Genomic DNA, 13704 nt, shown 5'->3' with positions numbered 1-13704 from the left:
AAAGTGCACCGGTCCTGAGGCTCACAGCTTATCTGCAGCTCCAGTGACTCTGCTGACACGTGGCATGGCCAGCCAAGTCTGTGTCCCACAAATCCAGCAGCTCATCAATCATTTCAGCATGTTTTCTCCTCCTTGCCCTGCCATGATCAATACCAGCACTACACCTGCTCATGTGTTGCCTGTTCGCGCTTCTCATTTTGATCTTTCAGAACAATGTTCAGTGAGGAGTCTTGTACTGTATTAGAGGAGCGGATTCGTGATTCAAATGTTGTGGTTCCTGTGTAATGTTGTATTTAGGTATATTTTGATTGCTTCAATGAGGAGTAAATGAGTGAGTGATTCAAATAACTAACTGTGTTTTAATGGCACTGATTTCAGATCAGTTGGGTCATGAATAACAATGACCCATGCTTCCTCTTACCACATCTTTCACAGTGTTCTTTCTCCAATTACCTGATACAAGTGGACTCATCAGCATGTGGACTGTTTTGTAATATGGTGATTAGTGTGAGAGTGTGTGTGTGTGTGTGTGTGTGTGAGTTTAATCAGTCTCAGGTTTGATGTGTTGTCTCGGTATTTAATCGCTGCTGTTAAGCACACAGGTTTGATGTGGACGAGGCCAGTTAATAAAGCGATATCTTCTCTGCCTTCATCAGCTAAGCCACTTTGTTCTTGTCTGTTCGAGTGGCAGTTAGGACTCAAAGTCCTCTATGGGTATGTGTAGGAGTATACACGTTTGCAGGACTGCCTCTCATTACTGCCATTATCTATTCCTACATTCTTCCGCATATTACATATATGCGCAACACCAGCTTTACTGAAGGTTCACTGAGCAGTACACAATATTTTGCCCTAGATCCAGTTGAAAGTATATACCTTAAATGATTCGAAGCATGGCGGCACGGTGGTGTAGTGGTTAGCGCTGTCGCCTCACAGCAAGAAGGTCCGGGTTCGAGCCCCGTGGCTGGCGAGGGCCTTTCTGTGCGGAGTTTGCATGTTCTCCCCGTGTCCGCGTGGGTTTCCTCCGGGTGCTCCGGTTTCCCCCACAGTCCAAAGACATGCAGGTTAGGTTAACTGGTGACTCTAAATTGACCGTAGGTGTGAATGTGAGTGTGAATGGTTGTCTGTGTCTAAAGTCGCTTTTCCACTACCAACGCGGCTGAGCCGTGCTGTGCTGAGTTGGGCTGAGTCGAGCCGAGTGGGGCTGTTGGAGTTGCATTTCGACTACAACCGCGCTGAACCATGCTGGCTGGAAGTGGGTGGACACATTGGGTGGAGTTAGCGAAAGTGGGTGGACGTCACGTGATGTCGTTAGGCGGCGCAAACAGTGACATCAGTGAGCTTTTAAGCGGTAGTCTCATAACCCGGATAGTAAACAATAAACATGGAGGACATGGAGTCGTTAGTGTTGCTGGTCTTGCTGCTGTGGCTTGTTGTCACCGACAACACCAACAGATACTGGCAAGAGCGTATAGATGATGCGAGGCGCATAAGGCTTCATAATTCTCGTAATTCGTAATTCTTCTTCTTCCGGGTTTACGGTGTTTACAGATCCCAGCGTGCTCGCGGGGCGTGTGAGGACACTCCTCCTCACCAATCAGTGCACAGGGGAGTGTCTCCTCACGCCCCTAGCCTCACTCAGCTCGGTTTGGCTCGCTTCAGCCCCACTCCAAAACCGTGCGAGTTTTGGGGGCTGAGCAGGGCTGAAGCGAGCTGAGTCGTGCTGTTTTTAGATAGTCGAAACGCGAGCCGTGTCGAGCTGAAGTGAGCTGAAGCGAGCTGAAGTGAGCTGAAAAAGGGTAGTGGAAAAGGGCCATATGTGTCAGCCCTGTGATGACCTGGCGACTTGTCCAGGGTGTACCCCGCCTTTCGCCCGTAGTCAGCTGGGATAGGCTCCAGCTTGCCTGCAACCCTGTAGAACAGGATAAAGCGGCTAGAGATAATGAGAATGAGATGAGATTCGTAGCATGTGCATGCTATGTAGAGTACATATCGATCCATATGCACGGTCATACAGTTAACCACAAAATGCACATTTAATCAAACTACAATTCACATTTAACTGCGCCTGTGACAACTGGGTCACTTAACAAAGTGATACATGCACCACTCAAGTAATGTGTAGGCGCAAAATATATGAATCCTTAGTTATATAAGTATCAGGAAGTTAAACTAGGCTCAGGTATTTTAATAATGTAGTGTAACGAATTGTATTTAATGAAATTTAGGAGTTTTGAGGTACGTTTTAGGAATGAGTGATTCACATTTTAAATGATGAAAATCCTGCCAAGAAGTGGATGTCCTCCTAAAATCTGACATATAGACATCAATAATCCTCCTTAACTGCCTGTAGATGAATGGTGCATACATAAATTTACCATAACATCTGTCATTAACAGAATGACATCTAGGCTATGCAAGGGTAAACAGGAAGAAGCTAGAGCAGGGGTTCTCAGCCTTTTCTGCTGTAAGGCCCACCTATTCATACTTGTAATGGGTCGGGGCCCATTAAAAAAAAAAAGATCCCCGGTTATTTTGGCTCATCTATTCTATTAGAATTTAATAATCTACTGTAAAGTGTATTAATGGAATGCAACATCACTCCTGTTACAGATGGAAGCCCAGGAATTAAATAAATGCAATAAAAAGTGTTTTTAATTGTAGGTATTGTATTTAAAACTGTATGGATGTGCCAGAAGCCAACATAAAACCATGCGTGCGGGTCATTCTCAGTCGAAAGGGATTAATGATCCAAAAGTGGAGTCTGGTCCAGTAACACAAGAACTTATTGCCATGTTTGTGTTCAGCAATCAAGCAAGTTATTAAAACCAAGAAGTACACTCAAAAGAAGTGGATATAGAAACCACTCAGTGGGATTAGATCCTTACACGGCAACAAAGGAAGATTTTTCCTATGAGTTGAAAAATTATCCATCCGTTGATTTCCCAGACATCTCAGACTACCTGGTGCTGCAGACATCGTTCTACACGGACAAACAGATGAAAACCTGGAAGAGCATGGAGGTGTACAGCTTTTTATATGTGGCTGGGTTAAAGATCTGATGATCAAGATATTATAAGATAGACGGCAGTAGACGTCTCTAAGTGCAGGAAGAGTGTTTATTAGCAGGCATGATATTAAAGTCAAGTTTATTTTTATAGCGCTTTTAACAATAGACATTGTCGCAAAGCAGCTTTACAGAGAATTAAGGACTTTAAACAGGAGCTAATTTTATCCCTAAGTTATCCCCAATGAGCAAGCCTGCGGTGACAGTGGCAAGGAAAAAACTCCTTCAGACGACATGAGGAAGAAACCTCGAAAGGAACCAGACTCAAAAGGGAACCCATCCTCATTTGGGTGATGACAGATAACGTGATTATAAATAACTTGCTTCTATAACGGTGTCCTATATAGTCACGTAGTATAACTGTGAAACCAGGAAATTCATTATTGTTCTAACATGAAGTCTGTTTTGTTGAAGTTATAAACTGTTCACTGATGGAAACCTGAATGCAAAACTGCTCATGACAACTGCAGTCCTAAAGTTCGCAAGTCGACTGTAGTCCTCAGATATAAATGCATGATTGTAAGTGTCCAGAGCGTCTTCCAGGTGTTTTTTTTTCTTTTTTACAAAAGTAAAACAGAAAGCAGAGTATTTAAACAGCGTCTGGGTCCCAAGCACGTGCACAATGCACTCGATGAGCGCGCGGCTGCTCGAGCTGCGCCAGGTTCAAGCACGCAAAGGCTTGACAGTCAAGTGTTCACCTGCTGTGTGACCACAACTTTTAGTTCACATGTATATCGCCATCAAAATGCCTCATTTTCATCAATAACCCATTGCAAAGCATCACGAGCTGTAGTGTGACCGTAGCTTAATGAGGCAGATGTGACGTCGGATGCAACCCAGCAATTGTACCCTACTATGAGTAAAAAATTAGCCTCAACTTGAAAGAAATTTCACAGCCCACTAGATGGCACTTCCGTGGCCCATCCATCCATTATCTGTAGCCGCTTGTCCTGTTCTACAGGGTCGCAGGCAAGCTGGAGCCTATCCCAGCTGACTACGGGCGAAAGGCAGGGTACACCCTGGACAAGTCGCCAGGTCATCGCAGGGCTGACACATAGAGACACACAACCATTCGCACTCACAGTCAATTTAGGGCCACCAATTAGTCTAACCTGCATGTCTTTGGACTGTGGGGGAAACCCACGCAGACACGAGGAGAACATGCAAACTCCATACAGAAAGGCCCTCGCCGGCTGCTGGGCTCGAACCCAGGACCTTCTTGCTGTGAGGCAACAGTGCTAACCACTACACCACCGTGCTGCCCTTCTGTGGTCCAGTGGTTGAGAAACACTGAGCTAGATAACCCAAATAGGCATCAAAATAACGGCACATGAAAGGCCTAGAAGCTTAGAACTCTGTTCCCAGGACAGATGACTTGAAAATATAAATTTTCTCACAAAAACAAAATAAAACCTCATCCTTGTTACGTGGTGGATCATTATATGGAGGTGTTTGTTTTAGTGTTGCCTTGGACAATTAGGCATCAATGATAAAAGCCTGAATTTTGAGAAATTAGGAACACTCAGAATATTAAGTACACTGTTGTACCTTTAGGGGTACAATGGCTTGTCACTGGGGCAGTACCCTCTCACATACTTATACAGTTAGGTCCATATATATTTGGACACTGACACAAATTTTGTTTTTTTACCTGTTTACTGAAACATATTCAAGTTATAGTTATATAATGGACATGGACATAAAGTCCAGACTTTCAACTTTCATTTGAGGGTATCCACATTAAAATTGGATGAAGGATTTAGGAGTTTCAGCTCCTTAACATGTGCCACCCTGTTTTTAAAAGGACCAAAAGTAATTGGACAATTGACTCAAAGGCTATTTCATGGGCAGGTGTGGGCAATTCCTTCGTTATGTCATTCTCAATTAATCAGATAAAAGGCCTGGAGTTGATTTGAGGTGTGGTGCTTGCATTTGGAAGATTTTGCTGTGAAGAAAACATGCGGTCAAAGGAGCTCTCCATGCAGGTGAAACAAGCCATCCTTAAGCTGCGAAAACAGAAAAAAAACATCAGAGAAATTGCTACAATATTAGGAGTGGCAAAATCTACAGTTTGGTACATCCTGAGCAAGAAAGAAAGCACTGGTGAACTCTTCAATGAAAAAAAAAAAAAACTTGGACACCCACAGAAGACAACAGTTGTGGATGATCGCAGAATAATTTCCATGGTGAAGAGAAACCCCTTCACAACAGCCAACCAAGTGAACAACACTCTCCAGGAGGTAGGCGTATCAATATCCAAATCTACCATAAAGAGAAGACTGCATGAAAGTAAATACAGAGGGTTCACTGCACGGTGCAAGCCACTCATAAGCCTCAAGAATAAAAAGGCTAGATTGGACTTTGCTAAAAAACATCTAAAAAAGCCAGCACAGTTCTGGAAGAACATTCTTTGGACAGATGAAACCAAGATCAACCTCTACCAGAATGATGGAAAGAAAAAAGTATGGTGAAGGCGTGGTACAGCTCATGATCCAAAGCATACCACATCATCTGTAAAACACGACGGAGGCAGTGTGATGGCTTGGGCATGCATGGCTGCCAGTGGCACTGGGTCACTAGTGTTTATTGATGATGTGACACAGGACAGAAGCAGCCGGATGAATTCTGAGGTATTCAGAGACATACTGTGTGCTCAAATCCAGCCAAATGCAGCCAAACTGATTGGTCGGTGTTTCATAATACAGATGGACAATAACCCAAAACATAAAGCCAAAGCAATCCAGGAGTTTATTAAAGCAAAGAAGTGGAATATTCTTGAATGGCCAAGTCAGTCACCTGATCTCAACCCAATTGAGCATGCATTTCACTTGTTAAAGACTAAACTTCAGACAGAAAGGCCCACAAACAAACAGCAACTGAAAACCGCTGCAGTAAAGGCCTGGCAGAGCATTAAAAAGGAGGAAACACAGCATCTGGTGATGTCCATGAGTTCAAGACTTCAAGCAGTCATTGCCAACAAAGGGTTTTCAACCAAGTATTAGAAATGAACATTTTATTTACAATTATTTAATTTGTCCAATTACTTTTGAGCCCCTGAAATGAAGGGATTGTGTTTAAAAAATGCTTTAGTTCCTCACATTTTTATGCAATCATTTTGTTCAACCCACTGAATTAAAGCTGAAAGTCTGAACTTCAACTGCATCTGAATTGTTTTGTTCACAATCCATTGTGGTAATGTACAGAACCAAAATTAGAAAAATGTTGTCTCTGTCCAAATATTTATGGACCTAACTGTATGTATCCTGTATGTACTGCTTGGGAACATATATGTTACTTTTTGGCACTAAAAAGATACACATGGTTACCTTGAGGTCCAATAATGAGCCCTTGGGGGTATATTAGTGTAGATTGTACCTTGGGGGACAGAAATGGACACGTACTGTACCCCTGTTTCTGACAGTGAATGTTAAACCACAGGTCTGAAAATACAGTCTGAGCACAAAATGGGTCTTTTTCCAGGAAATCAGTACTCAATATTTAACTAACTCCAATAAGGAATTCCTTGAGAAAATGAAGAATGTCTGTCTGAGAATGGCCAAGTTCCAGTCATGAAATTAATATTCGTGGGATGCACTAGCAGGACCCGATGAGTGTTCATGCAAGACTTTCTTCAAATGTTTCCGCAATTTTCTATAAAGGGAAATGGAGTGGGGAAATCCCCCCCCCATTATAATGTGTAATTATTAGTTATAGAAGGTTATGGGGGGACGGCACGGTGGTGTAGTGGTTAGCGCTGTCGCCTCACAGCAAGAAGGTCCTGGGTTCAAGCCCCATGGCTGGCGAGGGCCTTTCTGTGCAGAGTTTGCATGTTCTCCCTGTGGGTTTCCTCTGGGTGCTCCGGTTTCCCCCACAGTCCAAAGACATGCAGGTTAGGTTAACTGGCGACTCTAAATTGACCGTAGGTGTGCATGGTTGTCTGTGTCTATGTGTCAGCCCTGTGATGACCTGGCGACTTGTCCAGGGTGTACCCCGCCTTTCGCCCGTAGTCAGCTGGGATAGGCTCCAGCTTGCCTGCGACCCTGTAGAACAGGATAAAGCAGCTAGAGATAATGAGAGAGAGAGAGAGAGAGAGAAGGTTATGGGACTTTATTTGCTCTACATTTACAGAACACATTTGAACATCCTTTTATTTGTTTTAATATCATCCTTCAAGATTAAAATCTTTATTCATTCTCTGTTTTCATTAAAAGTTTAGGGCCCTATCTATAATATCTAAAAATATCACCACTTTGAAGGCGTCACACACTTTCGAGCATGACTGGACAACAAAATCAGTTGATCAGCAAAATAAATATCTTCCCTGCACACGTTCTTGAATCATTTATTACTTCCAATAACTAGCGGTGCACATGGTCATTTGGTGATGCAAGAGTATTCGTGTAATTTTCCCATAAAATGATAACAGCACATGAATACCCCTCGTGGAATTGCTTTGAGATGACTGAATATCACTTTTTGTCCCTTGGACCAATTCTCCTTGGTTTTAATTGACCACAAACAAATTACGCTTGGTGGTGAATGCATGCAGTAATATCCTCTTCACTGGCCAGCTGGGAGAGATATGGATTGGTCTGTTCATGAAAGGAAGAAAAGGAGGAGAGCAAAAACTTTCTGCCCCATTTGATGTCTGAAAGCAGTGATGCAGCGATTTAACCAGAGTACTAATGAGAAAGAAAATCATAATTCAGACTTACATTTAAACACAAAATATAATTGGACTTTTTTTTTTTAAACACAGAAGCTCTTTTGTACAATTATGATTAAAGGAAAATTAATTGTATGAAAATGTCTTCGCAGATATAGAAAATTAGATTGACCAAAGCCTGGGCTGCGTTCTAAAAATATTGTATATGGGATCGATCTTTTTCCTTTCCTCCTTCCTCCCTTCATTATTAAGGTCCAAATCTAACTCTGTTAATTTTATCTGAAATTACAGTGAACCATGCAGGCGTGGAAGTCGGAATTAGCCTAAAGATGTTTCATTTACAAAGACAGAAACACTTTGTCAGGGAGCGATTGTTTGGAAGCATTATCTCCACCACATTTTAATTGCTTTGGAAGTGAAATTAACAGAATTAGAAAAATTGCCTTTGCCTTTTTCTACAAGGCTCTTTATTCACGGGTATTGTTGCGTGCTTTGTATAGATTATAGGCTTCTTTGTTTGAGGAGTGTAAATATATATGCCTCTAGTCACGGCTTTAGCTCTGAACAATCCCCTCTTCGTTTGACATAATGAAAATTAATTTACAAATACTGTCAAAATTTGACATTTTTCCAAAACACTGGGCGCCTGCACAGCTCTTAATACACTAATAATGCAGGGAGGTTTATATTTATTGACTGATTTCGGTTCGACACCATCTGCAGTCTCTTAGATCTGAGCTGAGAGATACAGTAAATTAATATGCAGTCAGGGCGCATATTTCAGGGAGTTAATATGATTTTTTAAATTTATTTTAATTTGTTTAATGGAATAAAACATTCTTTTCTAGTTGGGGAATGTTTTATTCTCAATTAGACTAAAGTAACTACATTACCGTTTACTACTTTTTTAGCAACTGCATTACATATTAAACTCTATTAGCTGATGCTTCTCCTATCGTGCTTTTTTTTTTTATTAATCTGTACAACGGAAAATCAACACATTTTGCATTTTTATTATTTATTTGATTATTATTGATATTGTAAATTGAAGAAAAGTTAGGAAAAGGTATTATCATCATTGCTGACTGTAGTGATGATGCTTAATTTCTAAGTGTCTGTTATAACATATAGTTCCATTTAGCTGGCGTTCATAAGCTGTGGGATTTCCATCCAATTAAACTTGTAAGGGAATTGGGGTTGGAACATAATCAGGGTTTCCCTCCTTTAATGAATTGCAATATAGTCTTATATTTATAGCCTGTCCTCAGTGCTCTATGATCATTAACACTGGCTATTAGTGTCACTTAAATCTCTTAGTGCACAGACTGACTTCTTGCTTTAACATGATATACATGCATTAATGATGTAGTGGTAGTGTCGTGTGGCTGTTGTGTATATTTCTATACAACTTGTAGACCTAAATTGTGATTTTAATTGTGTGATTATTCATAGTAAATAATTAGGCTTTGTTCTTTTTAAAAAAAATTATTTTATCGACATATTGTTATTTTTTGTCATTATATTGTTTAGCATATTATTTATTAGAATGACTTACTAACTGTTTACTTAGTGTAGTTTTTAATGATTATATGTATTTTATTATTATATATGTACATATATGGGGCGGCGGGGCGGCACGGTGGTGTAGTGGTTAGCGCTGTCGCCTCACAGCAAGAAGGTCCTGGGTTCGAGCCCCGGGGCCGGCGAGGGCCTTTCTGTGTGGAGTTTGCATGTTCTCCCCGTGTCCGTGTGGGTTTCCTCCGGGTGCTCCGGTTTCCCCCACAGTCCAAAGACATGCAGGTTAGGTTAACTGGTGACTCTAAATTGACCGTAGGTGTGAATGTGAGTGTGAATGGTTGTCTGTGTCTATGTGTCAGCCCTGTGATGACCTGGCGACTTGTCCAGGGTGTACCCCGCCTTTCGCCCATAGTCAGCTGGGATAGGCTCCAGCTTGCCTGCGACCCTGTAGAAGGATAAAGCGGCTACAGATAATGAGATGAGATGAGATATATGGGGCGGCACGGTGGTGTAGTGGTTAGCACTGTCGCCTCACAGCAAGAAGGTTCTGGGTTCGAGCCCAGCAGCCGGCGAGGGCCTTTCTGTGTGGAGTTTGCATGTTCTCCCCGTGTCCGCGTGGGTTTCCTCCGGGTGCTCCGGTTTCCCCCACAGTCCAAAGACATGCAGGTTAGGTTAACTGGTGGTTCTGAATTGACCGTAGGTGTGAGTGTGAATGGTTGTCTCTGTGTCAGCCCTGTGATGACCTGGCGACTTGTCCAGGGTGTACCCCGCTTCTCACCCATAGTCAGCTGGGATAGGCTCCAGCTCGCCTTCGACCCTGTAGAACAGGATAAAGCGGCTAGAGATAATGGATGGATGGATGTACATATATTTATTTTTAAAATTTTTCCAGAGCCCTACTGAAAATCATATTTTATGATGTAGGTCTTCTGAATAAAGATTCTTCCTTTTAAATCGAGTCTTACATGACCACGCCGAGTCAGCTATAAGCCATGTACAACAAGATTGAGTGGAATAACTGTTTTATTCTATCCACATTTACTGGATTTTGAGAAACTGAGCATTTTTATTTTCATTTTTTGTATATTCGATGCCTAAAAACTTTATACAAAACGTCTGACAAAATTATTTCAGCTTAGAACATAAACAAACTGGCGAAATGACTTTTTTCACAAAATAAATTTGTGAAAAATGCGATAATAATAATTCTTGAAAAATAAAAAAAGATAGGTACGTCCTTACCATTAGATACTTTTATTCCATATTATGTTGCTTTTTTGTATTTTTTGAGGTTTTGTTTTCGAGTCGAGTTTTTATTTATTTTATTTTATTTTATTTTATTTTATTTGGTCGGTTCAGCAACATGCTCTGCCATTTTGTTTTTCTCTACTCACGGTATATGAGCTGATAGCCTTGTAGTGGAGTAGCCAGTCAGAGCGTGTGATTGCTCATATCCAGTTAATTTTGGATAGAATAATAACGAAATATAAGCTAAATGTGTTGAGATGTTATTTACACTCATTCTCTATCTGTCTGTCTGCAGGCTCTATTGGGGATCTTGATGGTGGAGAAGACAATCCACCTGATGATGTCAGTCTCTCAGAGGAAGAGGCTGGGGCCTCGGACCAGGATGACTCGGCTGAGTGCGATGAGTCCAGTCCCTCCTTCGCGCCTCTTTATAATGAAGGTAAAAAGACCATCATCGAAGCAAATAATTTTGCCCTCACCGTCTCAATTATTCTAAAATGAAGCCTTTGCTTTCTGTGTCCTCATGGAATGAGTGGTGTAGTGATGAAAAAATAGCAACTGACGGTAATCAGACCTGCCCATGTTGTATCAATATGTCCGACTGGGATCGATTTAAGATTTTAACCCGTGGATTCTGTTTGAATGATAGGATTCGCAGCAGTGAATTAGGAGCAGATTGTCAGAATGTGACACTGTGGATTAGTTTACGTATTTCTTTGTAGAAAAGGTGTAGAAGAGGCAGTTTATTGCCTGGTGGCAGATTCTACCGTAACTGGATCCATTAACCACTTGCCCACAAAATAAGAAATTTTTCTTGTCCTTTTTTCAGTGAGGTAATATTTTCAAGATTGAAAATATGGTATTTGGTCTTCTAAAACAGCACGTCATTTAAAAATACACTGAGTATATCAGTAAAAGATTTTTAAAGAATAAAGTTCTATTTCTTTGACATACCTGACAGACATAACTCCCATTTTAAAAATCACTTTCATTATCCCTGTTGCTATCGTCAGTGAATTTCTGTCAGATGACCTGACGATAGACTCAGCCATTATGGATCTTTGGTAGTTATCGTGTGGAAGCAGGCTTTATAATTTTTGGGTGTCAACAGATAGAGTTGAAATAGATTAACAGCGAAAAAACTATTTCGTTCACGAGAGAAGCCCACAGTTAATTTTAAAAAATGCTATCGTCAGTCTGTCAGTCAAATGCACCTGACGATAGCAAAATTCAAGCCCTCACCACGCACATGTTGACTGACGCAAAGAGGAAATTCTACTGCGCATGATTTTTGTGACAGCAGACATTTACTTCCGGGCAAGACTTGGAGTTCTGACAGCTAGATTTCATCAAATAAATCGAGGTAAGATTTTCAGTCAGCTATCCTGACGATAGAAATTTTTGACGATAGAAACATTGAGAATATATTTGTGCATTCATATTTAAATTTTTCTGGAGGAAAACTATCGTAAGTTGAGATAAATCAGAGCCGCTTGCGACCCTTTCAGCCGACAGGCCATTTCAATGTGTTATTTCCCTGCGAAAGTGACAGTCGTGTCTATCGTCACTGTTCTGACAATTATTATTTCAATTTTGAAAATAAATTTTATCTTTATTTCAATATTTTATTTTATTTGGTTCTAGTGATGAGGTATTTAATATTATTACTAAATTTGTCAGATTAATAATGTAAGAAACAGTTTTGTTGCTATTGTGATCTAGAGTGTCTGTCAGAATATGATGGTAGACGTTAGTTTGTCAGATTTTGATGATAGAAACCGATGTGTTTCTATTGTCATTTAGCATGTCTGTCATGTCAGGCTTTTATTAATTAGTTACCAGGACTACTGTCCTAAAATTTACTGTGAATGTCCAAGACCCCAAATGCTACTAGAAAAACTTAATAGAATGATCAAAATAATCAATTCAGCAATTTAAGGAGCTGGGACTTAACTGGCCTCTGTTATGGTAGAATCTGCCTGGTGCGATAGTATGTCTATGATCTGATTCTTTCTCATTATGGCCCTTATTATGCAAACTTTAGTAGAAAGAATTTATATTCAGTAACTCATAAAGGTATAGTATATTTACAGTGGAATCTTTTTGATATTTGTAATATAGGAATTTGTGGTACAATAATTTGTTTTATTTGCTTCAAGGAGAACAATCGGCGTGCAAGAGCCAGATAGTCTGCGTATCCTGCCTGCCCCTGTTCACTTCCTAGTCCTAATTCAGACAATACATTTATAGATAAAATGTCGTTTCTCTTTTTAAACTGGAAAATTCCTGTTTTTGTGCAATTTTGTGTTGCAGCGATAAGAGCCTGTTTGTTGGCTGCTTCTGATAAATGCATGGAAACTTTGTCAGGTGCTAATCAGCACTAGATTAGAGATTATTCTCATGTGTGAGCGTATGTGTCTGTACTTTGTTATTTTTATTTGTTTATTTTTAGTAATGTATGAGTAATGCACTCGACCTGAGAGAACCCTGTGTATTTGCATGAGACGATTGTGATAGACATTATCATTCAAAACTGAACTTTTGTATATTTGTGTCATTTTTGTGAGCATCTATGTGTTCCATTCTTGCTTTTGTGCCTTGCAGCTACATAAAGAAAAAAAGGCCACGTCACCATATTCTGCATCTTTCTCTATATCTTGCTTTATCTCTATATTTTTGAGCTCCTCTGTTGCCCGGTGCTGCTATTATCAGGCTTCTGTAAATCAGCCGTGTTTGACGAACCTGCTCTTTCAACCTGCGATCAATACCAGGTCTTTATCAGGCCAGCACTGGCTAATAAAGGCCAGCTCTTCTTATCCACCATCTGGGAGAGAAAGACACAGGCGATAACCACTTGATAACCGCCTCAGAAAAACATTCAACCAGTCACAGGATACATGGTGCTGTTCAGCCCCCCCCACCAGCCACCTGTACACCATCTATTAACAGGATATCTGTGATAATGATAGTGTTGTAAATAGGACAGAGGAACTTAGGAGAGGAAGCAGGACTGTGCTGAATTTCTGCAGTGGTTCCACTGCTGCAAGAAGCAGAGATGATGATGATGATGATGATCATCATCATCATCTCTGCTCCTTGCAGCAGTGGAACTACCCCAGAAATTCAGCACAGTCCTGCTTCCTTTCCTGAGTTCCCATAGTCATATTTCCTGAATTCCCATATTGACGGGGCTTTGTCTACACCA

General features: G+C 40.8%; 1 protein-coding gene across 1 annotated transcript in view; it reads left to right on the top strand.

The window, feature by feature from the left end:
* Nucleotides 1-13704, top strand: part of zfpm1 (zinc finger protein, FOG family member 1) — a 144925-nt gene that overhangs the window by 66103 nt on the left and 65118 nt on the right. The window contains exon 2 of the mRNA XM_060923801.1: nt 10795-10938. Within this exon, the coding sequence (XP_060779784.1) occupies nt 10795-10938 (144 nt within the window). The remainder of the gene's footprint in view (nt 1-10794; nt 10939-13704) is intronic.

The sequence above is a fragment of the Neoarius graeffei genome, chromosome 6, assembly GCF_027579695.1.
Source record: "Neoarius graeffei isolate fNeoGra1 chromosome 6, fNeoGra1.pri, whole genome shotgun sequence".
Lineage (NCBI taxonomy): Eukaryota > Metazoa > Chordata > Actinopteri > Siluriformes > Ariidae > Neoarius > Neoarius graeffei.
The sequence above is the reverse complement of the archived record's forward strand: the minus strand, read 5'-3'. Positions and strand labels throughout refer to the sequence as shown.